The 26,725-nt window shown below is 44.5% G+C and overlaps 2 protein-coding genes across 6 annotated transcripts in view; one reads left to right on the top strand and one right to left on the bottom strand.

Annotated features, from left to right (window-relative positions):
• Positions 1–583: 583 nt before the first annotated feature.
• Positions 584–6,669, top strand: LOC120046306 (paraplegin-like). 5 transcript variants are annotated; one of them, XM_038991456.1, is made up of 18 exons: positions 584–601; positions 1,076–1,307; positions 1,463–1,565; positions 1,641–1,733; positions 1,856–2,097; positions 2,498–2,637; positions 2,801–2,903; positions 2,994–3,119; positions 3,217–3,379; positions 3,495–3,668; positions 3,886–4,010; positions 4,105–4,207; positions 4,643–4,753; positions 4,867–4,982; positions 5,140–5,296; positions 5,374–5,537; positions 5,655–5,732; positions 5,891–6,669. In XM_038991456.1, the coding sequence occupies exons 2-18, from the start codon at positions 1,092–1,094 to the stop codon at positions 6,104–6,106; spliced, it is 2,430 nt and encodes an 809-aa protein (XP_038847384.1). In that variant the 5' UTR covers positions 584–601; positions 1,076–1,091; the 3' UTR covers positions 6,107–6,669. The 5 variants fall into 5 exon arrangements, with proteins under 5 accessions (XP_038847384.1, XP_038847375.1, XP_038847366.1 ...); XM_038991447.1 differs by having other exon boundaries at positions 599–615; XM_038991438.1 differs by lacking the exon at positions 584–601 and adding an exon at positions 625–810.
• A 1,314-nt stretch (positions 6,670–7,983) lies between these two features.
• Positions 7,984–26,725, bottom strand: part of LOC120052362 (cadherin-15-like) — a 45,701-nt gene continuing 26,959 nt past the window's right edge. Inside the window, exons 2-14 of the mRNA XM_038999222.1 lie at positions 12,368–12,532; positions 11,769–11,924; positions 11,237–11,381; positions 10,946–11,127; positions 10,647–10,775; positions 10,279–10,464; positions 9,788–10,032; positions 9,526–9,668; positions 9,195–9,428; positions 8,859–9,098; positions 8,599–8,744; positions 8,299–8,493; positions 7,984–8,184 (exon numbers count right to left, since the gene is read on the bottom strand). Of these exons, the coding sequence (XP_038855150.1) occupies positions 7,984–8,184; positions 8,299–8,493; positions 8,599–8,744; positions 8,859–9,098; positions 9,195–9,428; positions 9,526–9,668; positions 9,788–10,032; positions 10,279–10,464; positions 10,647–10,775; positions 10,946–11,127; positions 11,237–11,381; positions 11,769–11,924; positions 12,368–12,532 (2,367 nt within the window). The remainder of the gene's footprint in view (positions 8,185–8,298; positions 8,494–8,598; positions 8,745–8,858; positions 9,099–9,194; positions 9,429–9,525; positions 9,669–9,787; positions 10,033–10,278; positions 10,465–10,646; positions 10,776–10,945; positions 11,128–11,236; positions 11,382–11,768; positions 11,925–12,367; positions 12,533–26,725) is intronic.

The following is a 26,725-nucleotide window of genomic DNA, read 5'->3' as shown; positions in this document are numbered from 1 at the left end:
ACAACAACAAAACTTTCCAAGCTGTTTCACCATGATTTTACTGATAAAAGTATTAGAAATGTTATTTTTTTCTAAATATAAACACAATGAATGCTCGATGCCATAGCTACCTCTGGTGGCTACTTTTGTAACTACAGCAGAGAAGTCCATAGAGACATAATTTAGCATACACAAGAGGCAGATACAGTAAAATACAATGATGTATCAGCGCACAAGCACATTGTCAATAATAAGTGTATTTTTGTATTTTATTACAGTTAGCATCTATTCTATGTGCCATTTTTATCTCAAGGAACGTGTTTGCTGGATGTGAAAATCCTGCGCAGGTAGAACGCTCATGAAGCAACATCATGACGTAACCCGACAAGGGTCAAAGGGCCGTTCAGTACTGAATATTCTCTTTTATGTACTGTAGCTACTGTAACTGTGAGCAACAGGAAAATGTTCTAGTCTAATATTAGTTTATTGACAATAAATTATAATTGAAAGTTATGTCTATCTCAGCGTGAACATAGAATCAAATCAGATATATAGATACTCTTTGGTCAACGGACACGTACCTCTTGGGGTTAAAGTTCGGGGTTCAGCAAACACTTTTTAAGTGCGTCAGGATATGTATGTGCTTATTTGCTCTCGTGGTCAGCTTAACAAGGAATTTTACCTATTTAATTCACTGACCTTGCTTCAAATTCGTTACCAAAACAGAATGATGGGTACATCTACATTTCAGAGCATATCAAAGGATTTGTGAACGAAACCTTGTCGTTTAAGATACATAGACAGTTGTACATGTACTGAGGACGGATCAGTGTAAGGAGTGATATGTCTTTAATGTAGCAAACCATCTTTATTATACTTGTCCTGTTGAATAACAACAGCTAGCTAACTATGTAGTTGGTTTTTTTATAACACAATACCGCGCTGACCACTGCTGCAATCTCAAGGTCGAAAGCCTATTGTCGTTACTGACGTTTGCTAGCCAGGTAGTGAATGCACTGTTAATGGTGACCATGTCAGTTTTATTAGTTAGCCAGCTGTACTGTAGTTGTATCTAACTTGTGCGAATGTTCCGTAGCCTTGCAGGCAGGGAAATGGCAGCTCTGCGACGTGCCAGTACTTGTAGAAATTACAAGACCATAATATGGACCGTGTCAGGACGCAGCAACTGTCAATTTGTCAACAAGCGTCCAAACAACGATGGCGCCAAACTGCAGCAATGGACATGTATGAACTGTAAAATAGTATCATGCTCACTTCGTCCATTTGTGACTCAACCACATAATGGCCTCAACCCAGGGCTCATTCAGGTTAGTTGCCTGTCTTTGTTTCCAGCATGACAATAGCTGACTGTCATTTATATCACAATGGTCATGCCACTCCTCTGTTATGTACTTAGCTACTGTAACTGTGAGCAACAGGAAAAGGTCCTTGCCTAATATTATGTTACCATTTCTTTCTCCAGCAACTGCTACACAGACCCATGAGTCCCAGATTGACTGCAATAAGTAAGCTACTGATCAAGAACAGCTTGTTCAAAAACCCTGTTGGCCTGTGGAATATTTTAGGTAAGCAGCCACCCCACCCACTAAGATGATCTAATATCTCCCAGTCTGACACTGACTCGTAACCTATCATTGCAGGTTCCACAAATCATTTCAGCACATCTCAGTCTAAACAACAAGATCAAAAGAACAGTGATGGACCCAAGGGAAAAACTCCAGAGGAAGATGAAGGTCAGTAAGAAACCTCAACACAGCATTGCATTCAGGCTACAGTCCTTTATACTAGCCATCTTGTGCCATGATGACACAGGTGAGATGTTAGTTGCCCCTCTTAATTCCCCATTGTCTTTCAGAGGAGAAGAAGCGGCGGGAGCAAGAGGATCAGATGTACAGGGAACGTCTGCGCACTCTCTTCATCATCGCCCTGGTCATGAGCCTCCTCAACTCCATCAATACCAGCGGGGGAAACATCTCCTGGAATGACTTTGTCAATGAGATGCTGGCCAAGGGTGAGGTATCTCGTGTGCAGGTGGTCCCGGAGAGTGACATCGTGGAAATCTACCTCCACCCTGGAGCAGTCATCTTCGGAAGGCCTGTACGTTCCTTTTCCTCATTTTAGAATCTGGACACTGATGTACAGTATACTACAAAGCAGAATCAAGGGGTTAGCCAGTTAACTTGCCTAAATATTCAGATATTTTTTTAGAAAGATGAGCTTGGTCTAATTGATTCAACAAATGACAACGCATATCTAAATGTGTCTTTTTAATGAACCAGAAAATCAAAAGTTATTTCTGGTTGCTTATCAATGTTGGCTGGCTGACTCATTGATCCTACTTTGTAGTATACCCCTCAGCTTTTAGAATGTTGATTACATTCCATCTCCACTTTAATGTTGTGATGGCCATGTCAGCTATTTATAAGCACAGGAATCTAGATGATGTTCAGTGAAATATGCCCCCCTTCACACGCTTCCTCCGTCCGTCTGTGTGCAGAGGCTGGCTCTGATGTACCGTATGCAGGTGGCCAACATTGACAAATTTGAAGAGAAGCTCAGAGCTGCAGAAGAGGAGCTGAACATTGACGCCAAGGACAGGATACCAGTCTCCTACAAGCGCACTGGCTTCTTTGGAAAGTGAGTACCTGACTCTCAACCAACATATGTATCTGTGATGTGATCATGCAAGAATGAATATCACATGGGTGCCATGGTTAGGTAATATGTTTATACCTCAACATGTAATATGTTTTTCCATGGCATTGGTACAATACTGCTTTTGTCTCTGTTTCTGTCACAGTGCACTTTATGCCCTTGGAATGGCTGCCATTGGGGTGGCAATCCTGTGGTATATTTTCCGACTGGCTGGCATGGGTGGAAAAGAGGGCGGCTTCAGTGCATTTGTAAGTAGGTCTGTTGGACTGTTTTTCCTTTACTAGTGGTCTTAGCCATTTTGTTGTGTTTCACATGCTCGTCTGTGATGTGCTCAACAGAACCAGCTGAAAATGGCCAAGTTCACTATTGTGAATGGCAAGTCTGGGAAGGGTGTGAGTTTCAAAGATGTGGCGGGCATGCACGAGGCAAAGATGGAGGTGAAGGAGTTTGTTGACTATTTGAAGGTAAGAGGACAAATGTAAAGAGGTGATTTGTGTGATGGTTATTAGCCATGTCAACAAGTACATCAGTGTCTTGCTGACCCATGATTTCTCTTGGCAGTGCCCAGACAGGTACCTCAACCTGGGGGCCAAAGTCCCTAAGGGCTCCCTGCTGCTGGGGCCCCCAGGCTGTGGAAAGACTCTGCTGGCCAAGGCTGTGGCCACAGAGGCACAGGTACCCTTCCTGGCCATGGCAGGCTCTGAGTTTGTGGAAGTCATTGGGGGTAAGATTTGCACTTTTTCTAATCAGAAGTCATATCAGTTAAGTTGTCCAAAGAAGACTGCAAGGTGGACAGCAAGTCAAAGCAATAATAAAGTATCTTTTGTCTGTAAGTGCAGGTCTTGGTGCTGCCAGGGTGAGGAGTCTGTTCAAAGAGGCACGTGCCCGAGCCCCCTGCATCGTATACATAGATGAGATTGATGCTGTGGGAAAGAAGCGCTCCAATAACATGTCTGGCTTCTCGAACACAGAGGAAGAGCAGACCCTCAATCAACTGCTGGTGGAGATGGACGGTGAGGAGGGGGTTTGTTCTGAGTTAACCGAGATTAGGGTTATACAAATAATAGTTTTCCGTTTCTTTGTCACGGTTATCAATCTCTTTATCATAACTGACGTGAAGGTTTAAGTATCTTTTTGGGGGAACATAATATACGTATCTCGTGTATTGTTTTGGCTATTCAACAACCATTGTTTGCACTTATATACTGTTTATTACCGTTCTCCCAATAGGAATGGGCACTACTGACCATGTGATAGTCCTGGCCTCCACAAACCGGGCGGACATTTTGGACAATGCGCTCATGAGACCAGGGAGACTGGACAGGCACATATTTATCGACTTCCCCACTCTGCAGGTACAGTGCCCGGTCCTCTCACAGTATCTATGTCCAGAAGATCTCCAACGTATTAAGTGTGCATGAGCTGTTTCCTTCTCCTTGTGCATTTCAGGAGAGGAAGGAGATCTACGAGCAGCACCTGAAGATACTCAAGCTCACCCACCCAGCCAGCAGCTATTCCCTGCGTCTGGCAGAGCTCACCCCAGGGTTCAGTGGTATGTACACACATGGCTGAAGTTACTCAGTGGGTCTCTCCCACACTCACAAATACAGACTATTATAATCTGGGTGGTTCGAGCCCTGAATGCTGATTTGGCTGACAGCCATGGTATATCAGACTGTATACCACAGGTATGACAAAACCTTTACGTTGGTAACCAATTTGTAACAGCAATAAGGCACCTTGGGGGTTTGTGATACATGGCCAATATTCCACGGCTAAGGGCTGTGTTAGCCCTTAGCCGTGGTATATTGGCACAGCCCTTAGCCATGGTATATTGGCCATATACCACACCTCCTCGGGCCTTATTGCTTAAATAGCACCCCTCTAAAACAACTGTATATTCACCTTCTTGTATGCCGTCACTGAACATAGGCTCACAGTTTTCAGAATACACTGATTTACTAACGGGATTGTGTATTACTCTCAGGGGCAGACATTGCCAATATCTGTAACGAAGCAGCCCTGCACGCTGCCAGGGAAGGCTACAAGTCCATCGACACCTTCAACTTTGAGTACGCTGTGGAGAGAGTCCTAGCCGGTACGAGGTCATTACGATGTCTATGAATGTCTGCCATCGTGGAACTCACTCGCCAAATTTCTTGTGGTAGATTGATTTCTGGTCCCTTATTGACTTTCTCCGGTTGTCTACAGGAAGTGTGAAGAAAAGTAAGATCCTGTCCAAAGAGGAGCAGAGGATTGTAGCGTTCCATGAGTCTGGCCATGCCCTGGTTGGATGGCTGTTAGAGCACACAGAGGCACTCATGAAGGTGACACCACCTCCATAGCTGTCAATCCACTAATTTCAGTGTCTTTTCTCAATGCGATATTGTTGAATACTATGGAGAAATGAACAGGACCAAAAACATAGTAGATGGCCATATATTGTACAATATTGATATATTCGCTGGTTGTCTTGTTTGCCAGGTGTCCATTGCCCCCAGGACCAACGCTGCCCTCGGCTTTGCCCAGATCCTGCCCAGAGACCAGTACCTGTTCTCCAAAGAACAGCTGTTTGAGAGGATGTGTATGGCTCTAGGAGGAAGAGCCTCGGAGGCCATCACCTTCAACAAGGTCACCACAGGTATGCTGTCTGACCATTCATCACAACATACACACACCTATAGCGTTCAGTCTGTGAGACGTTTGTCTCTGCGCTAGGTGCCCAGGATGACCTGCGGAAGGTGACTCGTGTGGCCTACTCCATGGTGAAGCAGTATGGCATGTCCTCCAGTGTGGGTCAGGTGTCCTTCCCTGAGACAGAGGAGCAGGGGGCTGTCGGACGCAGGCCCTTCAGCCAGGGCCTCCAGCAGCAGATGGACCACGTAAGTCTGCACCCGTGAAACAGTACGAGTAGAAGATTCCCCTGTTGTAACTTTACCTGTAGTTCTGTTCATTGGAGATAACCTTGTGAAGGATGGCTTGTATTTTGGTTCTTGCAGGAGGCTAAACTGTTGATAGCACGTGCCTACAGACAGACTGAGAAACTGCTTCTGGATAACCGAGACAAGCTGATAATGGTAAGACCCTCATTCCACATTTGTTAGCCATATTTTTGTGTGACGTGGTGTCTACATAGCTACCATCTTTAAACACGCCATCATGCATTGTATTCCATTGTCAAACATAACTTTGCGTTCACAGTTGGCTAACCGGCTTTTTCTGTGTGTATTTTCAGTTGGCCAATGCTCTTCTGGAGCGGGAAGTGGTGAACTATGAGGACATCGAGGCTCTGCTGGGACCCCCTCCCCACGGGCCCAAGAAGATGATTGCCCCTCAAAGCTGGATCGAAGCGGAGAAGGACAAGCAGGACACAGGGGAGGATGATGAGCCACGCCCACCTCCTCGTAGGAAGGACGATAATGATGAACATCTGAACCTGAGGCCTGTATGACCCGGTCAGTCTCAACACTCCTCTGCAGGAATCTGTACACGCACTCCTCCAGCAATATAATGTAGGAGGACCAGAGCACCTCTCTGTGGGGCTGCGAGTTTCCAGTACACAAATCACTATAAACAGTTAAGTGCCACCTCACCTGCTTTTCCTGGTGGATATCAGTTCAGTTTGTTGATCAATGTCCATTCACTACAGTGAGGTGTAACTAGACGAGGTGTATCTGTTAGTGGTGAGGAACAGTGAAGTCATAGACCTTTTAGGACCAAGGTTCCTCTTTCACTTCCTTAGAGGGAACATTTGGTGGGCCTTTTTTATATTTTCAGAGTATTTCAACAATACTCTGGGTAAGTGGCACTGAAAAGGATGCTTCTGTTTGAAGCATGGTCTGGGTCAGCCTTAGCATGGCATAAATGGTGTACCAATAAAGGTTGTTCATTGCTGCAGTGGATATGCAGTTCATTGTATTATGGGCAGAATCCTACCTTGAGTTGTAAAATGGTGATTTGCTCAAATCCCTGTGATGCTCAGGGGTGTTTAAATAAAGCTTTATTTCAACTGTCCTTGGAGTTGCCAGCGCCATCTTGTGTTCTGTTTTCCAAACTTCAATATGACTTCAAGAAAATGTCCTCTATTTAGAGTATTTATAAATGAATAGTAATATGAGAACTGCTTTGAAACATTTTTATGTATTATGTAAAGATGTCAGTAAATAATTTATACATGTCAATCAAGAAAACAAAAATGTCACATCCAAACCATTGGTTCTCACAGGAGTTTGAGTATTGCATTATGTTGGAAGGAAAACTGTCCACCAAGCCATATCTCCTCAAATGTAATGGCATTGGTTATTGACTTCAAATGTTATAATTGTAGGTGTCAAACTGAAATGGTAGGAGAATTAACAAATTATCAAGCAAGTGTATAGACCTCACAAGTGGATTTTGTTTTAGGAGTTGAGGATTAATGTAATATTGTTAGGGGAACACTAAATTAAAGAAATGGAAAATATATGTACAAAATATTTATAAAAAAGGAAAACTTAACACTAACAGCATTTAGAAAATCAAAATGTTTTCAAATGGTAGTGGTCACATACAGTATTTAAAAGTTAATACCAGACATGGGTACAATCCCACAGATGTTCTGTTTCCCTTATAGCATGCTTAGCCCTTTTTGCTATCACTGTTCAAGTACATGGTCAACCTTTCTCTACATTCCTCCCACATAAAAAGCTTTCTACAAAACACAAACAAAAAATGATTAGAGAAACCTCAAGACAACACACCTGACTGGTAAGGCCACTGTGGTTTTAAGTGGCTCTATGGACTGACTGACTGGAGGACTACAGTGCATGTTTCTCTTCTCTCATTGGTATGCTCTACCATGTGTTTCCTTCCCTCCCTTTGCCATTCACACTCATACCACTCAGCACAAGGTGAACCATTCATATGCCGCAGAATGCTGTGTGGTTGTCTCATCAAGCCGGTCAGAAACTCGCTGAACTGTGAGGAGAATATCATTGTCCATGATAGTCCTGAAAATGACAACGGTGACCTTTACAGTTGCAAAGAGAGGGATTGGAGGAGGACAATATGTAGTGTCAAAAGAGCCTAAAGAATTGAGCTCATGCACTGCCGGAGACAATTGGAAACATGAAGGAATAGGAACACAGATCTACTCTAAACTTCTGCCAATCAGTCAAAATCCTACCCTGTCCTACACTGAGAGGATGATATCAGGTTCTAGCTTCAAGAAGAAGAGGGAGGATGTATGATGAAGAATAGGGAGTTGGGTGGAGTTTAGGAGAAAATAGATGGCATCTGAGGATAAAGTTACGGTAAATGTACTGGTCGCTAAATAACCAGGCAGTCTCCTTAGCGTGGGTCGTACATGTTGGCCAGTTTCTTAAAGCGTGGTCCCCAGTCGTTGAGGTAGTCATAGTCCTGGTCACCGTCTGAGCTGGCTGAGGCAATGGAGCTCAGGCTGCCTGCCAGGGAGCCATCACCCTCGTAGTCATAGATCAGAGCTGTGTCGTAGGGCGGGACGTTGGGGTCATGGTCTGCTGCTTCCAGGCCCTGTGGAGACACAAATAGGCAAGAAATACATTATTTTCTCTCTGAGGATATGGACCGTTCTTATTTCAACTGACTAAAACAATAGGCCAGGGCCATGATGGAAACCTTTCTCACATCATTGATGAAGTCCTCAATGTCAGTGGGGTCCGCTGGGGGTTTCCGTGGATACGAGGGGGAGGGCAGGTTGTCTGGGTAGTCTTTCCTGAGTGGCTGCTTTCCCCTGGGGATGCCAGAGACGGGAGGGTAGAAGGATATTGGGAGTGGTCCCACATCCGTTGGGTTCCTCAGTAGGTCAATGTTGAAGGCATTCTAGTGAGAGTAAAGGATGAGGAATATGAAGTGTCTATAGGACAAGAGAGGCGATATTGTCAACAGATAACTTGGTTCTGCCGGCTGTAACGTGTTATGTCTGACCTCATCCTCCTCTCCACCACCCTGCTCGTCATAGTTCAGGACGTTGTCACGGATGTCTTCGTCTGAATCCCCCACCAGCAGCCCCTCTCCTTTCTTCATATGATGCCGTCTGCAGTTACCCACGGCTACAGCCAGGAGTAGCAACACTGAGAACACAGAGACCCATCTCACTGCACAGAAACATTTGGGAAAAGGTGTGTGTTCATGTAGCTATGTGCTTTGTTCAGGTGTTGTGAGGGTTTACATGAGGTATAGCTTACATAGCAGGAGTGCGATGCTGGCCATGATGACCAGTAAGGCGATGAAGCTGACACCAACTCGTGTTCCGAATATGGCAGCAGCTTCGGTCTTACATTCACCGTCTTTCCCACACGGACACACAGTCACATTGACCTGAGCATATGCACTGAGACTTGGGGTGCCAGAGTCAGTCACCAACACAGTGACAGCATATTCCCCTGTCTCCAGCTCTACCAGGGGTCGCAGCACTGCATGAGTCTCTGGAGAGAGAGAGTGACACAAACACAGATAGAGGGAGTTGGAATGAGAAGACATAACATGTCTTGGACGATAGGAGTATCTAATTCTGTCCTTACCATTGACCTGTATGATGGTCCAGTTGGCAGACACATTAATGTCTTGCAGGTGGAAGGTGAAGGGTTCAGCGTGAGGGGGCAGGTCCTCATCCACAGCAGTCAGGAACAGACCAGATGTCTTCCGGTCTGACTCGCTGCACACCGTCCCCATCAGGGGGAACAGCTGAGGGAGGAAGTCATTGGTCTCCCACAACGTGATCACCAGAGACGCTGTGGTCGAGATTCCACCAGCGTCTAGGAGGAAATGGCATCATTATTTACTGTCACTTCCTGCTTGACCTGATGTCTCAAGTTATGTGAGGTGAAGCAGTGACTAACTCGGGATACTCACCTGTGTCTGTGACTCTGATGACTGCATTGTAAATGTTGTTCTTGACGTGAGGGGAGCGGACATTGAACGGTTTCCTGGCTGCGATTTTCCCAGTCTCGTGATTGATTATAAGCCATCCCTCAGGATCTCTGAGTATGTCATACCTGATTGAAATGACAGCAATGTTTTCATTTCCTTATAGATACAGATAGTATATAAACTTATATTCTTATATATTCAGTGTAAACACAAATTAAAGAGTTCTCCAGTGCACCAATCTTACTTGAGTTTTGCATTATCAGGATCGTAGGCAATGTTACTGGCCAGCACGGTGCCAGGGACCACAGACTCAGGAACCAAGATCTCTATGGGGTCTTTAATAAAGCGTGGGGCCTCGTTCTCATTCACCACGGTCACCACCACTGTGGCACTGCTTACAGGGTTCTTGGGGGCCTTGATGCTGAGAGGGTTCACATTCTCCACTGTCAGAGTCAGAGTATACACCTCTTGGGACTCGTAGTCCAGAGCCTGCAATAAAAAAAAAAGGCAGAGGTTTTGAAAGACAACTTGGATAGTTAGTCACCACTAGATGGGGTAACAGTGTCATGTATCAAGGCCTGGCTCTGACCACTGTGTGTGAACACATGCTCTATACTCTATATAGGCTCTATATAAACTGGATGAACTGATTGTCATGTTTGTCATTCTAACATGGAGCCAGAATGTCCCCCACACATTCCCTCCCGTCCTCCTGCCGGATGGAGAATAACTTACCTTCACCACTGACAGAATACCCTCGTTGGTCACAGGGTCTGTGCGAATGGCAAAGTTCCTAGAGGGGTTGCCCTTGGCGATGGTGTATTTTGTCTCCCAGTTTCCTGTCCCTGGCTCATCATTGTCTGTGGCGTTGACCCAGCCAATCACAAAGTCTACTTTGTTCTCCACAGCTGACATAGTGTACTGTATTCAGGAAACAGAGACACAAAGCAGTTGTGTTTAGTTTATATAAACACATGTGAATGTGCATGTCTATATTTTGAAGCTGGTCTGAATGATGTGTCCATATCGTTTATATCATCTGATAAAAGTCAATTGATGGAAGGGAGCTAACAGTTAATGAGAGATTAAACAGGGAAACTCACCATGTCTGGGGAGAATCGTGGGGGATTGTTGTTGATGTCAGTCACATGTATGACTGCATTCGCAAGACTGGTTAACCCCATGCCTGACATGTCAGCAACCTGCAGTTTCAACCTAAAACCTTTAACCACCTGTAAGGAATGCACAGATGTTCACAGTCATGTATGGCACATACAGCATATTATTTTACATGAATTCGTTTTTCCTTTCAAACACCTTTCAAAATATTGTGCTTCTGTTGAACCAGAAAGGGCATGACCTAAATAATGGGTCAATGAAAAGACAAAGGAAGAGCCCCTACCTCCCAGTCTAGACCCACGTCTCGTGTGTAAATGGCCCCTGTCTCGTTGTTGATGCCAAACATGGTCTTGTTGATGCGGAGAGGCGGGATGCTCTCCTGGCCAATGATGGAGTAGCTCAGGATAGCGTTGTCTGTGGTTGGGTCGTCAGCATCAGTCGCAGTCACAGACATCACAGATGTGCCTGTTAAAACAACATCAATCACTCTCTCAGTTCACTACCCAATCAGTTGGCATTTTGTGTACCAACTTTGCGTACATCCACAGCATGTGTAGGTGATGTATGTGTTTACCTGGTACAGAGAATTCATAAACGGACCCAGCAAACTCTTTTTGGGAGAAGTTGGGCCGGTTATCATTTTGATCCAGCACTACGATCTCAATGGTGGAGGGATTCTCCAGTCTCTCTCCACTGGGCGACAGGGCAAAGGCTTTCAGCTGTAGAGAACAGAAACAGGACCTTATGTTTCTCGACATCCTCTTTTCATTCATAGTGTTTGCTGTTCTTACACAATTCTCAGCTTATTGACTGTGATTGATTTGGGTCTATATTCAGCTGCTCATGTAGACCTGCAAAGAAAACAATCCACTATAGTAACATACTTCCCTTCTCGCTCAACCAAGACAGTCAATTTAACAAAATCACATTGGTAGACCTTTAGTTGAAAAACATTGAATGACATGCTAACATTGAATAACATGCTGTTATGTCATGTGACATTCCTTGTTACCCAAACAAAAGAAGGGTTCTGGCTGACCTGCAGTGACATAGTATAATTTACGTGTCAAAGGCAATAGTGCTAATGTCTCTCCTGTGAGTTGTACCGTGAAGCTTCTGTATTTCTCTCTGTCCAGGGGAATCATGCTCCTGATCCAGCCTGTTTTATCGTCTATCTCAAACAGGTTCTTAGGGTCCTGGTCAACCCCTGGTCCTTCCAGCTTGTAGATCACTTCTCCAGTGAAAATCTTGTCTGATTTGATCTGGAGGAACAAACAACACAGGAGGATGGCTGGGTGAGAATCTCATTGGAAGGGTGAGAGGAGAGCGAACTGAACAGAGCAGCACATAGAGTACCAGATGTGAATGTGGTCACTGATGGGAACAGAGAGGGAGAGCAACAGCACATAACTGGTTCATGGTTCTGGAGGTCAGAGAGGCCAACATGGCTCTTTCATGCTCAGTTTAAAGGGCTGTCTGTCTGGACAATAACCATGTTCACTTTAGTCTGAGAGCAGTAGGTTGTCTTGATCACATGTGACTGATCTTACATACCATGTTTGGTAAGATCAATTTCGCTGGACCGAAAAGTGTCAGTGTTACCCTAACATTTACATTGTAGTCACTTAGCCAACACTCTTATCAGTTAATGTGTACAATATAGAGGCCCTAACATCAGTATAGATGAGATGTCGTGATTCAGTACCTGGACCAGGTTTTCAGGGACTTGCTTGCTGTTCTCCAGCACCCTGATTGGAGGGATGATCCAGTCTCTCTTCACCCTGCTCAGACCCCCACTGCTCCTCTGTCTCCATGGATACAGGGCCGCTGGGTTCAGGTCCTCCCTGCCCGCTTGGCCACTGCTCCCGACCTGGGGGCAACAGAATGGGATTCATTTAAGAGAGCCGTTATACACAATTCATTCAATGACAACTTCCATTTAGATGGTCTGAGTGAGGGCCATACATTTCTGGATGAATGAAGTCATTGAAATCATGATTCACATTCTTCATGTCAAGGAGTATAGAACACAAATACATTTGTATATTTTTGGTAGTCGTGTTGTAGCTACTAATATCAGTTGGTGAGGGGTGCAGCAGCTGGCCTCTCTCTGTGGCCTGGTGGTGGTTGAATGGTGACCCTGCCCCGTCCCTAAAGTGGGTGAGGGGGTGGAGAGGCATGGGTTCAGGTTTCACACACTACATCTCCAGCGCTTAATTTGTAAATTGGGAGGTTACGGAAACAAAAAGTGAGCCTGAGAGGGGGGTGCTCTGGGGGGGTGCTCTGAAGTACCGGAACGTATGAGAAGAAATCACCTTTGTAATATAGCAAGGTGCTTGCATAAGTTGCACACATGGGGACAATTCTTTTGTATCCTAGCGTCCAGGAAAAAATTTAGATGACTGGAGACTTTACCTCACAAATGATCTAAATGACAGGCTACTTTTACAATGACAGACAGAATCTGAGATCAATAAAAAAAAAACATTGTCTTGAATCCCCCAATAGCCTAGGTGTGTGGAGACATACACTGAGTATACCAAACATTAGGAACACATCCCACAGGGATGCTGGCCCATGTTGACTGCAATGCTTTCCACAGTTGTGTCAAGTTGTCTGGATGTCCTTTGGGTGGTGGACCATTTTTGATACACACGGGAAACTGTTGAGCGTAAAAAACCCAGCAGTGTTGCAGTTCTTGACACAAACCGGTTTCTCCTGGCACCTACAATCCAGTCTGGTCTCGTAGACTTAGTAAATGTAAATCCTGGACGCTCAAATTAGTATGATATGTAACGTTTGGCAGATGGTTACTTAAGGAAAAAACAAAAGTAGGGTGGTTGGATGGGTGGAACAACCTTAGCATTTTAGCTAATTAGCAACTTTTCGACTACTTTCTACTTTTTATCTACTTTACAACTACTTAGCATGTTAGCTAACCCTTCCCCTAACCTTAACACTTTTAGTTATTCCTAACCTTAACCTAACTCCTAAACTTAACCCTAACCTTAACTCCTAACCCTAACCCCTAGCCTATCTAATGTTAGTCAACAAGCTAACATTGGCCACCTAGCTAGAATTCGTAATATATCATATGTTTTGCAAATTCGTAGCATGTACAGTTGAAGTTGGAAGTTTACATACACCTGAGCCAAATACATTTAAACTCTGTTTTTCACAATTCCTGACATTTAATCCTCGTAAAAATTCCCTGTCTTAGGTCAGTTAGGATCACCACTTTATTTTAAGAATGTGAAATGTCAGGATAATAGTTGAGAGAGTGGTTTATTTCAGCTTTTATTTCTTTCATCACATTCCCAGTGGGTCAGAAGTTTACATACACTCAATTAGTATTTGGTAGCATTGCCTTTAAATTGTTTAACTTGGGTCAAACGTTTCGGGTAGCCTTCCACAAGCTTCCCACAATAAGTTGGGTGAATTTTGGCCCATTCCTCCTGACAGAGCTGGTGTAACTGAGTCATGATTGTAGGCCTCCTTGCTCACACACGCTTTTTCAGTTCTGCCCACACATTTTCTATTGGATTGAGGTCAGTGTATATTGTACTCAGTGTATATTGTACACTGAACAACAATATAAACGCAACATGCAGCAATATCAAAGATGTTACTGAGGAACAGTTCATATGAGGAAATCAGTCAATTGAAATAAATTCATTAGGCCCTAATCTATGGATTTCACGTCTGAGAATACAGATACAGTATGTATACAGTGGCGTGAAAAAGTATTAGCCCCCTTTCTGATGTTCTGTACTTTTGTATATTTTTGATACTGTATGTTATTAGATCTTCAACCAAAACATAATATTAGATAAAAGGAACCTGAGTTTACAAATAACCCCAAAAATATGATACTTATTTTATTTATTTAATTAACAGCTATGCAACACCCAATTCCCTGTGTGAAAAAGTAATTGCCCCCTTACACTAAATAACTGGTTGTGCCACCTTTAGCTGCAATGCCTGCAGCCAAACGCTTCCTGTAGTTGTTGATCAGTCTCTCACGTCGCTGTGGGGGAAATTTTGCCCACTCTTCCATGTAGAACTGCTTTAACTAAGCGACAGGGGGTTCAAGTCCTGCCACAACATCTCAATTGGGATTAGGTCTGGACTTTGACTAGGCCATTCCTAAACCTCAAATTTGTTGCTTTTTAGCCATTTTCATGTAGAATTGATTGTATTTTGGATCATTGTCTTCCTGTATGACCCAGCTGCACTTCAGCTTCAGCTCACAGATGGATGGCCTAACATTCTCCTATAGAATTATCTGATACAGAGCAGAAGTCATGGTGCCTTCTATTAAGACAAGTCGTCCAGGTCCTGAGGCAGCAAAGCATCCCCAAACCATCAGACTACCACCACCATGCTGACCATTGGTATGAGGTTCTTACTGTGGAATGCAGTGTTTGGTTTTCACAAGACATAATGGGACCCATCTTGTCCAAAAAGTTGACTCAAGTTTGCCAAAAAGCACCCGGATGATCATCAAGACTCTTGGAAGAATGTTCTATGGTCCGATGAGTCAAAAGTATAACTTTTTGGACGACATGGGTCCCATTATGCCTGCCGAAAACAATTACTCTCATGTTCATTCTCATTCTCTATCACGCACGCTCTGCCTTTATCTCAAGCACACACTCAGACACACTCAGACACACTCACACCAGCTGTCACCTATGGATTTAGTTCCTGTGCTTTCCCACCCTCTTTCTTTCTCACACTTACAGACTCCCCTTTATGTTCAACTTTGCACCTGACTAGGGGTTGGGGGGTCACCTTACGAATCCGCTCTGATGACAGAATTCCTCACACACACATTCAAACACACATTCCTTAAGAAAGACACCGCCTGTCATCACTCCTCAGAAGAAAAATCTCAGCATTTAGTGGTAACAACATGATCACGGTCATTGGCAGATAAGTATTGCCTATATAAAAATAACACTTTTTGTTCTCATTCAGCTTTTCATCGTCAATCATGAAGTCTGTAGTAACAACTTGTAATTTCAGAGTAATAACATGTTAATACAACTAAACAGAATATGGAACATTGACCATAGCCCATTCCTCACGTGACTCTTTCCATACATAAAGACACTGATATGCGGAATACAGTATTAGATTGAATCACTATTGTGTATTGGAACATGGTGGCCCTTCCCTGTCCCTTAGGCCTGGAGATATGGCACACTGGCACTTTGTCTAGCAGCACTATTGTAAAGTGGCTGTTCCACTGGATGTCATAAGGTGAATGCACCAATTTGTAAGTCGCTCTGGATAAGAGCGTCTGCTAAATGACTTAAATGTAATGTAAATGTAAATGTCACGCTGCTGTAGCGTACAGTCTGAGGAGAATGTCAACTGTGAGTGCCATGTGCAGGCTGAGTTAGGAGCAGACTAATCTTAGAGTGCTCTATATTCCTGACCCCGACCCTAAGCCACTGGTGTAGCCCTGCCTACACTCATACAGAGATGTTTACACTCACATACCAGTCTAGACAGCAAATCCTTCTCACCTTCCACTACCGCTCTGATCACAGATCAGAGATCAAGCTACGGCCAGTCAGAGGCCAAAGGCCCTGTTCAATCAAAATCTGTAACTGGATGATGCGGTTAAGACTGAAACTACATTCCTGTTGAATTCCTGATTCAACCACTCTACTCGGCAAGTTATGAATTCAAACAGGCTTTTTTGTTGTGGGGTTACTGGTTTTGATTGAATACAACAACAGCTCAGGAAGAATAACTCAAGTAAAATAATAGCATATACTATCAGAATTTGAGAAATAGATGTTGCGGTCTAGCCTTGTGAACCAGAACTGACCACTGTGCTCCTGTTTAGTTTTGTGAGATCAGGTTGTTGAATGGGGCTTGAGGTCTAATTTGGAAAGAGCCTGCTACATTCTGAAGAGGATCGGTAGACAGACACAGTTAAAATCATCTCCTGTGGTCTCAACTCCATCTGGGTGGCAAACAAAACCAGAAGGGCTCCGTAATGTCTTCATCTCTTTTCCAGTTCAGCAGTGACTGGGCTACACCTAGGAGTCATCTTACCAATTAGCACCAGTCACCTCTGACAGCTAGGGTGAAGGACAGCAGGCCTCCTCTTTCTTCTCACCAACATTAACTGTTTTAGGGACTTTTTCCCAGATACTTTTACACCTTGGCCTCTCACCATGTGGCCAGCAGTTGCCTGGTGTCTCTTGGGGGTCAACACCCCCGTTAACACAGTGAGGAATACTGCGTTCTGGAGTAGGTAGGTAGGACTGCGTTCTGAAGTAAGTAGGTGGGACTGTGATCTGAAGTAGGTAGGTAGGACTGCGCTCTGAAGTTGGTAGGTAGGGTAAGGAACCTTTTTCTATGAGTCTGCTGTTGACATTGGTACCGTGTCTCGCGGGAACCAAACCAGATCATACTTTATAAACAACCTTTCAATTGTTTATTTGTGTTGATTTGCAGCCTGGTTAATGACGTGGCCAAGAGGAGGGAGTAAGCTCGCAAAGGTATTGGGGAAGTTAAAGTTAAAGTATCAGAACAGATGTGTTATTGCGGTCAGTGTTGCTGATATCAAGGTCAACACCAAGCTTGATATACAACTATGCAGAGTATCTCAATAAATTGTATTTCAAAATCACTGTGTATTTCAAAATCAAAACATCCAGGATCTTATTCGCGGTGTGTGATAACGTTTACTGTCAAAAGGTTTGCGGCAACGTTTCGACGTATTAATCGGTTGCTGTGACGAAACTACTGCTCAGACTGACCCCACACTGAGGAGCTGAAGGGAGACTGTCATGGGTAGTGCCAGCAGCAAGGACCCTTGGCAACTCTCGGTTGTCTCTAAAAATAGCTTTGAAAGTGTGCCAATCTCTCAGACTCATTTAGATCCTGCATATTGTGAATGAAACTTAGCTGCTAAGAGACCAACATCTGTCCCATGGAGTGGACAATTATTTACTGAAGCTTGGTAGATAGAACATTATGCCGTTGTCTACTATAGTATCCAAGGATGAAATTATTCAAATTCATGCTGTTGAGTCAAGGATGCTCAGTCAGGGGAGGGATTTCAAATGATAAACAACAACAAAAAACAAGTGCCTTGAAAATGAGAGAGAGAAAAAAAGTTACACACACACCCATGGGTATGACATGGTGGGGGAGCATGACTGATACCCTTCCCTTATATCTTCAGAGCTGTTACAAGCTTGCACCAACTGTATGAGGTATGTCATGATAGTAGTAACTCTGTTTCAAATGTGTATTTTTGGTTTACAGTAGTTGCTGCTGTGTGATAAAACACTTATATTTGCCTAATTCACTCCATTTACCGCAGCTGGTCCTAGGGTCATAGTCAGTGCAAGAGACACAGATATTTACCGTTACTCATACATATCTAGACAGAAACATAAGGTTTTTAGAATTACAGTATGCTCTTGCTAGAGTTCCAAATTCTATGTCTGCTTTGTTACGGATTCGAACAGTAAGTCATAGCTTTAGAGACTTGCCTCTCTAAAATAGAATGTAAAATAGACCCCTGAGTCAGCCATGTGCTAGCTGAGTGGAGGTACAGTCTGTGTATGTGAACTGGCCAGAGTGCCACAGCATGAGCAGGAGGGGAAGAGGGAGAGAATGCAAGCAGCATGCCTGACAATCCCTCTGGCCATGGGGTGGAGGGTCAGACAGGTGCCCCTGTTCCCCTCATGGTCCCCCTCCGTCACTGTTCCAAAGGCTCATTCATTGTCTTGTAATGAGCAGCTATCTACCTCGCTTCCCACCCCCTCAGCTATGGCTTCTTGGGCCTCCTATTTTTGGGGGTACGAGCCAGGGTTTCACAGAAGCAGATGTCTGAGCTTCATGAATGCTGACCTAATGGGGACGGTGAGAGTTACTTAGGACTCCGCTCCCAGAGTGTGGGAGTGAAAATAGCGCTTGTTAATTTGGAGTGGAATTTTATTAAAACCTGAGGGAGGTTGTACCAGGACCAAAACCACTTCCTCAGCTCATGATGTCACCTTTATTTCTCTCTCCCAGCTCTGGCTCAGGAGTCTTCCCACCACCACCTTTACCACCACCACCCTCACCACCACTCCTATCACCACCACCACCATCCCTACCACCACCACCACCCTTACCACCATCCACCTCTACCACCACCACCCCTACTACCACCACCACCACCCCTACCACCACCACCTCCACCACTACCCCTTCTTTGCTCCAGGGTCAGTCCTCTTTCAGCGGGTCATGATAGAAGTCCAAGGAGAGACCATTACCGTGCCCATTAGCACTGCTGTTTTTGTTCCATCGGCCTTGTCTGCCACTGCCATTCCCTTATCTCATTCAAAAGAAAATACATTACCTTTTGTGTCAGAGAGAAAACATCCTTTGATGCAAGGCATCAGGTGCTCTGAATGAGATGGGATAACAAGTGTCCCATTTCAAAAATGTATTTTCCTGTTCCTTTCCATGTAATGTTTGTCACATCTGTTGTGAATGGAACATGAACACAAAGACTAAATGGAACCTGTTTTCTAACAACATGAAGAGAGAGACCCTATCCTTTGAAGGGTCACTAATTGGTCAATGACTCAGCTGGTGAAAATGGAGGTAACACCAAAGCCTGTTACAACATTGTCTCTTTCCTAATTTGTCTTTCCTTCATCTTCGTGTCCTTTCTCCTCACCTTACATTGGAGGGGGAGATCCAAGGCCCCTCCACTCAGATCTTTGAGAAAGAGGTGAGGAGAGTGGATGCCAGCAATCAAGGAAATATGAATTGGGAAAGAGCTATTGGGAAAGATCATTTCTGGTAACAGTGCACTGGCATAGTGGTTTTAATGTTGATTCTGCCCCTGTAGTGGAGACCCTTCCTGTTCCTGAAACCCAAGTCTGTGTAAAACAGAAAGCATCCACACAGACAGAACAGGCCTGTGATTCAGACGCTGAGCAGCTGTACTGAGTGATTTCTTCCAATGAGCATGAACTCAGCACCCCCAGCTGCTGCTTTATGGACGGATTTGTCCCTGATTTCATGGTTTAGGGAGTGGCCGACTCCTCTTTCCGCTGCGGGGATTACTGAGCAGGACAAATGGCATCAAGTACGCATCTGGGAACAGCTGCTGGCCAACATGACCGCCTCTATGAACAGAGCCCACGCTCTGTAGGCAACACAACCCTCTTTCTTTCCCAGGGATATCCTCAAAACCAACACAGCCTTCCTCCCATTGGGGTAGATGTAGTAGGTGTTTGTGAAATCTCACCAGCCACTTTCCCCTCACTGGGTTGTAACACCTCAAACTCATAGGTTAAACTTACACACAGAGCTAAAATAGTTATCTGATGTGCTGTATGTAACCTGAGTAACTAGGATCCTCAGGTATGAAGGATCTTGTTCTGTGGTGTTAGGTCTCTCACATCGGTCCACTCACAGATAGATTACTGAAATAGATTACATAATTCTATCCTCCCGATTCCTGATTACAAGCAGAAATTAAAGCAGGAAGCACCAGTGACTCTGTCAATAAAAAAGTGGTCAGATGAAGCAGATGCTAAGCTACAGGACTGTTTTGCTAGCACAGACTGGAATATGTTCAGGGATTCTTCCGATGGCATTGAGGAGTACACCACATCAGTCATTGGCTTCATCAATAAGTGCATCGATGACATTGTCCCCACAGTGACCGTACGTACATACCCCAACCAGAAGCCATGGATTACAGGCTACATCCACACTGAGCTAAAGGCTAGAGCTGTAGCTTTCAAGCGGGACTCTAACCCGGAAGCTTATTAGAAATCCCGCTATGCCCTCCGACGATCCATCAGCAAATAATACTGAAACATGCATGAGAGAACCAGCTGTTCTGGACGACTGTGTGATCACTCTCTCCGCAGCCGATGTGAGTAAGACTTTTAAACAGGTCAACATTCACAAGGCCGCAGGGCCAGACTGATTACCAGGACGTGTACTGCGAGCATGCGCTGACCAACTGGCAAGTGTCTTCACTGACATTTTCAACCTCTCCCTGTCCGAGTCTGTAATCCCAACATGTTTTAAGTAGACCACCATAGTCCCTGTGCCCAAGAACACTAAAGTAACCTGCCTAAATGACTGCCGACCTGTAGCACTCACGTCTGTAGCCATGAAGTGCTTTGAAAGGCTGGTCATGGCTCACATCAACACCATTATTCCATAAACCCTAGACCCACTCCAATTTGCATACTGCCCTAACAGATCTACAGATGATGCAATCTCTATTGCACTCCACACTGCCCATTCCCACCTGGACAAAAGGAACACCTATGTGAGAATGCTATTCACTGACTACAGCTCAGCGTTCAACACCACCGTGCCCTCAAAGCTCATCAACAAGCTGAGGACCCTAGGACTAAACACCTCCCTCTACAACTGGATCCTGGACTTCCTGACGGGCCGCCCCCAGGTGGTAAGGGTAGGTAACAACACATCTGCCACGCTGATCCTCAACACAGGGGCCCCTCAGGGGTGCGTGCTCAGTCCCCTTTTATACTCCCTGTTCACTCATGACTGCACGGCCAGGCACGACTCCAACACCATCATTAAGTTTGCCGATGACACAACAATGGTAGGCCTGATCACCCACAACGACGAGACAGCCTATAGGGAGGAGGTCAGAGACCTGGCCGTGTGGTGCCAGGACAACAACCTCTCCCTCAACATGATCAAGACAAAGGAGATGATTGTGGACTACAGGAAAAGGAGGACCGAGCACGCCCCCATTCTCATCGATGGGGCTGTAGTGGAGCAGGTTGAGAGCTTCAAGTTCCTTGGTGTCCACATCACCAACAAACTAACATGGTCAAAGCACACCAAGACAGTTGTGAAGAGGGCACGACAAAACCTATTCCCCCTCACGAGACCGAAAAGATTTGGCATGGGTCCTCAGATCTTCAAAAGGTTCTACAGCTGCACCATCGAGAGCATCCTGACTGGTTGCATCACTGCCTGGTATGGCAACTGCTCGGCCTCCGACGCAAGGCACTACAGAGGGTAGTGCGTACGGCCCAGTACATCACTGGGGCCAAGCTTCCTGCCATCCAGGACCTCTATACCAGGCAGTGTCAGAGGAAGGCCCTAAAAAATGTCAAAGTCTCCAGCCGCCGTAGTCATAGACTGTTCTCTCTGCTACCACACGGCAAGCAGTACCCGTGTGCCAAGTCTAGGTCCAAGAGGCTTCTAAACAGCTTCTATCCCCAAGCCATAAGACTCCTGAACATCTAATCAAATGGCTACCCAGACTATTTGCATTGCCCCCCCCCCCCCCCCACCCCCCCTTTTACACCGCTGCTACTCTCTGTTATTATCTATGCATAGTCACTTTAATAACTCTACCTACATGTACATATTACCTCAATTACCTCAACTAACCGGTGCCCTCGCACATTGCCTCTGTACCGGTACCCCCTGTATATAGTCTCATTATTGTTATTTTACTGCTGCTCTTTAATTACTTGTTCCTTTTATTTCTTATTCGTTTTTTTTAAACTGCATTGTTGGTTAGGGGCTTGTAAGTAAGCATTTCACTGTAAGGTCTACACCTGTTGTATTCGGCGCATGTGACTAGTGAAATGTGATTTGCAGTGTATGGATAATCCAAATCATATGTATGTATGGGCCTTCAAGTGTAGAGTGGGCATTGGGCTGTAGTCCATTGTTGATGGTCAGGACGTGTTTGTACTTAAAGTGTATTACTTTCAGATTACACATTTTGTGATGCAAGCTAAGCCCCATAGGTTGCGTCATCACATACCTGTTCCTCTAAATCACAGTAAGACACATGGCCGATGGCCGGCGGCAAACTGTGACTGACTGGCATTCCCCACGGCTGTTTCAATTATCTATTACGACCATCTTCTACAGCTGATGTCGTTTACCATGTGGTTCTCGAATTGGATACACGAATAAAGAAAATGTGACTCAGATAGTTGCCCTTTCCCATTTCAGAACTTTGTCATTATAAAAATATACAGTAGGCTACACACTTTGCCATCATCAATTCAAAGCCATTGCTTAAAAAATTGTTTGAAGTCTTGCTATCCATACTTTTGGAAATGAATTAGCTACAAACCTGCAACATCCATAATGATTTCAGGCCATTCAACAGAAGAGGTTACTGAGGGCCTCCAACCTGGGTTCCATTACATGTATAAACAGCCCTAGTGACTGAATGAGTTTTGAAGTTATGTTTGTAAAATGTCTGTTTACAATGTCATCCATTATGTGTCTTATAATGGTGTTGATGACAAGCCTGCTAACAGTCAAGCCCAGATTTCCGCCTGATGTATAAAACATCAGCATTCGTTGGTCATTTACAAGAGTATTCATCATCTGATCTACAGCGGTTCTGAAATGTTTAGATTAGCCAATAGCCACGTCCACCTCTTCACATGATGTTTATCACTTATATTGATGAAAATCAGTTTGTTATGTTAAACAAAGCATATTTCATAAATTCAAACATAAACCATAGATTTACTAAATAAACAGTTAAAAGTTTGTCCCACCACTGTTAACCCCTAACTCCTGCACTGTAGAAATATAGAACAAACACAGCTAAAACGACTTAAATCACATTTAAACTGCTTTAAATAACACGTATACATCAAAGTAAAGTTCTGACAAGCAGACTGTGAGAAAATATCAAACGTAGCCCTTTGTAGCTCAGTTGGTAGAACATGGCGCTTGTAACACCACGGTAGTGGGTTTGATTCCCAGGACCAGCCATATGTAAAATGTATGCACGGATGACTGTAAGTTGCTTTGGATAAAAGTGTCTGCTAAATGGCATATATATTATAGCCTGAAGTTGAAATGGTTCCAATTCTGTGTGATTTAAGAAAGTGTAGGCCATGAAGTCTATAAAGTGACACCACAGTTCTCAAAGTAGTATGATATTTCCTACCTGACCAAGGCCAGCCACCAGCACACACAGCACTGCCAACAATCTTGATGCCATCTCCTGTGCCAGCATGCGATCTTCTCAACGAACCCCAACACGTACTGTACCCAATGACCACGGTGGATCCTCTTTCTCAAACCAGTTTTAAGAGAAACTCGGGGTTCCTGACAGTACTGGGCAATGGAACCAAATGTCTCAAATCCAAACCCCCTGTGTGTCTCTCTCCCTCTCTCTCTCTCTCTGGGCAGTGTGTGCAGAGGCGATTGAGTGACAGCACATGTGCATGGGAGGGCTGAAGTTTGAAATTCTAACCCCCTAGCCCTCCGAGTCTCCAACTGGGACACACCCCAGCTATGGGCAGGGAAATAGGGGGGGGGGGGGGGGTCACTGGATGCAGGGAGAAAGAAAAGGCGAGAGAGAAAGATGGATATATAGAGAGATTGAGATAGCAAGAAAGAGAGCGAGAGACAGAGAGAAAGAAAATGTAAAGAGAGGGACGGAGGGGAGAGAAAGAGTAAAGGAGAGATGGAGAGAAACATAAAGATAGAAAGAGAACGAGATAGTGAGGGAACGAGAGAGAAAGAGGGAAATAAAGGAGTGTGGAGAGGAGAGCAGAAGAGCAGCTGGTGGCTGTACTGTGTGGAGAGAGCCTTGGGGAAGGTCAGTCCTCAGCAGCAGTGTTCAGTCTGTCACTGCTCTGCTCTGGCCTGCCTCCTGTCCCTGACCCTGGGCCACACAGCCCAGGAGGAGCCTCTACTGTATGTACACACTCGCACTCAACACTGCACTCACCCTCAACGTACTAATAAAATATTAATTGTCGCAAACAGAACACATGTCCAAAACTACGTCATTTGACTGAACTCCCTAAATTCAGTTAGTGAAGGTCCTCTCTCTACCGTTCTGAACAGGTCATCTGCTTTTCACTAACTCTGGCACAGACACAAGCCTGTTGCCTAGCTGGAGGTAATTAAATGTCCTAAGGCTGCATATGGAACCTTTACTGTCTATGCAGTTCTGTTATGTGTATGTTGGGCCCTCAGAAAGACAGACCATTTTCCCAACACCCTTTCATCTTCAGCTGTTTGGAACACCATGTCAAAACAGCGGGCGAAGAAGATCTACTGCTCTCTGTGCATTATAGTATGGCACTTCTTTTATGGCAGTGGGGAATCTTTCAATGTGCTGAATCTCTCAAAAAGCATCCTTGAAGGGTGGCTGACTCTGCTGTTATGAGGAGTCATTAAAGAGCAGAGAGGAGGAGGTAGTGTTACGTTTGTGGAGATGTGGAGCTAGGCCGCTCACCCAGTCCAGACTGTTGTTTATCTCCTCAGAGAGTGCTGCTCACTTACTGATCTCTGTTTTTCACCCTCTATGCTGACTGCTGATTGATATGAGACGGCCAGAGGTGAGGGGAGACTGAGGGGAGAACGGGGGAGCCGCGGGGGATCTGAAAACCAGACTGTTCTCTAAGCTACTCTCAATGTTCATCACCCCTGTCTCTGAGTGTTCTCTAGGGTCAGACGTTAAAATTAGTAGCTGGGAGTAAACACATTATACCTTTACACCAGACACTTGCACAGATAGTAGTCAACCTGTGCCCAGCACATGCCCCCTTGTCCTCCCCCTCATCCTTTTGGGTGGTGGTCCATTTTTTTAAAATAAAGTTTTGTCGTTGTTCTGAACCCATTGACCACAAATCGTTGTGGCGTTGTAAAGTTCGTAACCCTCCACCCCCACCCCCACCCCCACCCCATCCATTGCTACCCAAGCCGGCTGGTCATTCGTTCTATCGGTTTGGTTGCTAGAGACACAACCCAGTCGTTCAGTCTTTTTGTTCTGTATCTATGGACACGACCCAGTTGTTCGTTCTAAATGTTCCATTGCTATACTGGCTGGAAACGTTCTTATCCCTTGCTTGCTAGCTAGCCAACTACGGCTAATTTACAGTCACATCAAAAAGTGCAGCCGGAATAATAGCAAAGTAGCTGCATTTGCATTTGTTTAAGCGGTTTTCTAGTGACATTTATTTGGATACATCCATAACAATGAGCTAATGAGGCGCGATTCCGCCTGGCATAGAAAATGTGCTCACTCGTCAGTCAGGACACTGTTGTTCCGAGGAGCTAGCCATCAACACAACTAACACAATCACTTCAAACTGAAGCTGGAAAGACTGCAAACTAGCTGCACTTTGTTTCGTTTGACATTTTTTCAATTGACATTTCTTTGTATATATTCATAAATATTATGCCAGCTGATTGATGATTTCGACTGGCTGAGAAATGCTGCCTGCCTGTCTGTCTCATCCCGACTCTCGACACATTCATTACTATGGGACAGCTGGAGATGGAATTTGAAAATTGAAACAATGTTGCAAATGTTGGAGAGACAGACAGCAAGGTTTATACAAATATCCACTGTTGAAAACTAAATGTTAGTCTAAAAGAAATGTGAGAGAATGTCTAGATGCTTTTTATAGTGGAGATCAAGTTTATAAATGGCTGGGCTGATGAGACAGTGGATTGCGCAATCAGATGGAACAGAGTAAATAGGCATTTTAACGTAATAGATTTAGCCGGTGGTAACTTGTGGAATTGACAGACACCAGCTGGAATGTGGTTTTAACCAATCAGCATTCAGGATTAGACCCACCAGTTGTATAACATTTGATTAACGCTTAATATACTGTACATCATCATGAATATTCGGTCTGATTCGCTGATATGTGCAGCAGAGAGAACCAGAACGACCAGCCTGGTCTCATAGACTAGATGTAACATACATTTGGCATAGTCAAATTAGTATCATATGTTACGTTTGGTATGGTTATATACTGAGACAGAAGGTTACTTAATTTACTGCAGCAAGGTAAATCAGGGTCACACGTAGTGTTTATTGGTAGTCTTAAACAAATCTACTTGGAAACAAAAGTAAACACCTTACACTCATGGTTATGGGCAACAACAACAAAAAAGAAGACACTTGTACCATGTCAGATGTAGAGTTGAAATGTATTCAATTTTGAGTTTGCATCCCAATATAACACTCTATATACATCACAGAAGACTGAAATATAACTAAACAGTTTGACATAGAAACACTGGATTT

This window comes from Salvelinus namaycush, chromosome 1, assembly GCF_016432855.1.
Source record: "Salvelinus namaycush isolate Seneca chromosome 1, SaNama_1.0, whole genome shotgun sequence".
Lineage (NCBI taxonomy): Eukaryota > Metazoa > Chordata > Actinopteri > Salmoniformes > Salmonidae > Salvelinus > Salvelinus namaycush.
Note: the sequence above shows the minus strand (reverse complement) of the source record. Positions and strands in the feature narration are given on the sequence as shown.

What these genes read in the sequence shown, in the direction of transcription:
- LOC120046306 (XM_038991418.1), top strand. Translation starts at nt 1,065, where the DNA reads ATGTTCCGTAGCCTTGCAGGCAGGGAAATGGCAGCTCTGCGACGTGCC. An exon ending in TCAACCCAGGGCTCATTCAG is followed by an intron (nt 1,308 to 1,462) that starts GTTAGTTGCCTG and finishes TTCTTTCTCCAG; the next exon opens with CAACTGCTACACAGACCCAT. An exon ending in GCTCACCCCAGGGTTCAGTG is followed by an intron (nt 4,208 to 4,642) that starts GTATGTACACAC and finishes TATTACTCTCAG; the next exon opens with GGGCAGACATTGCCAATATC.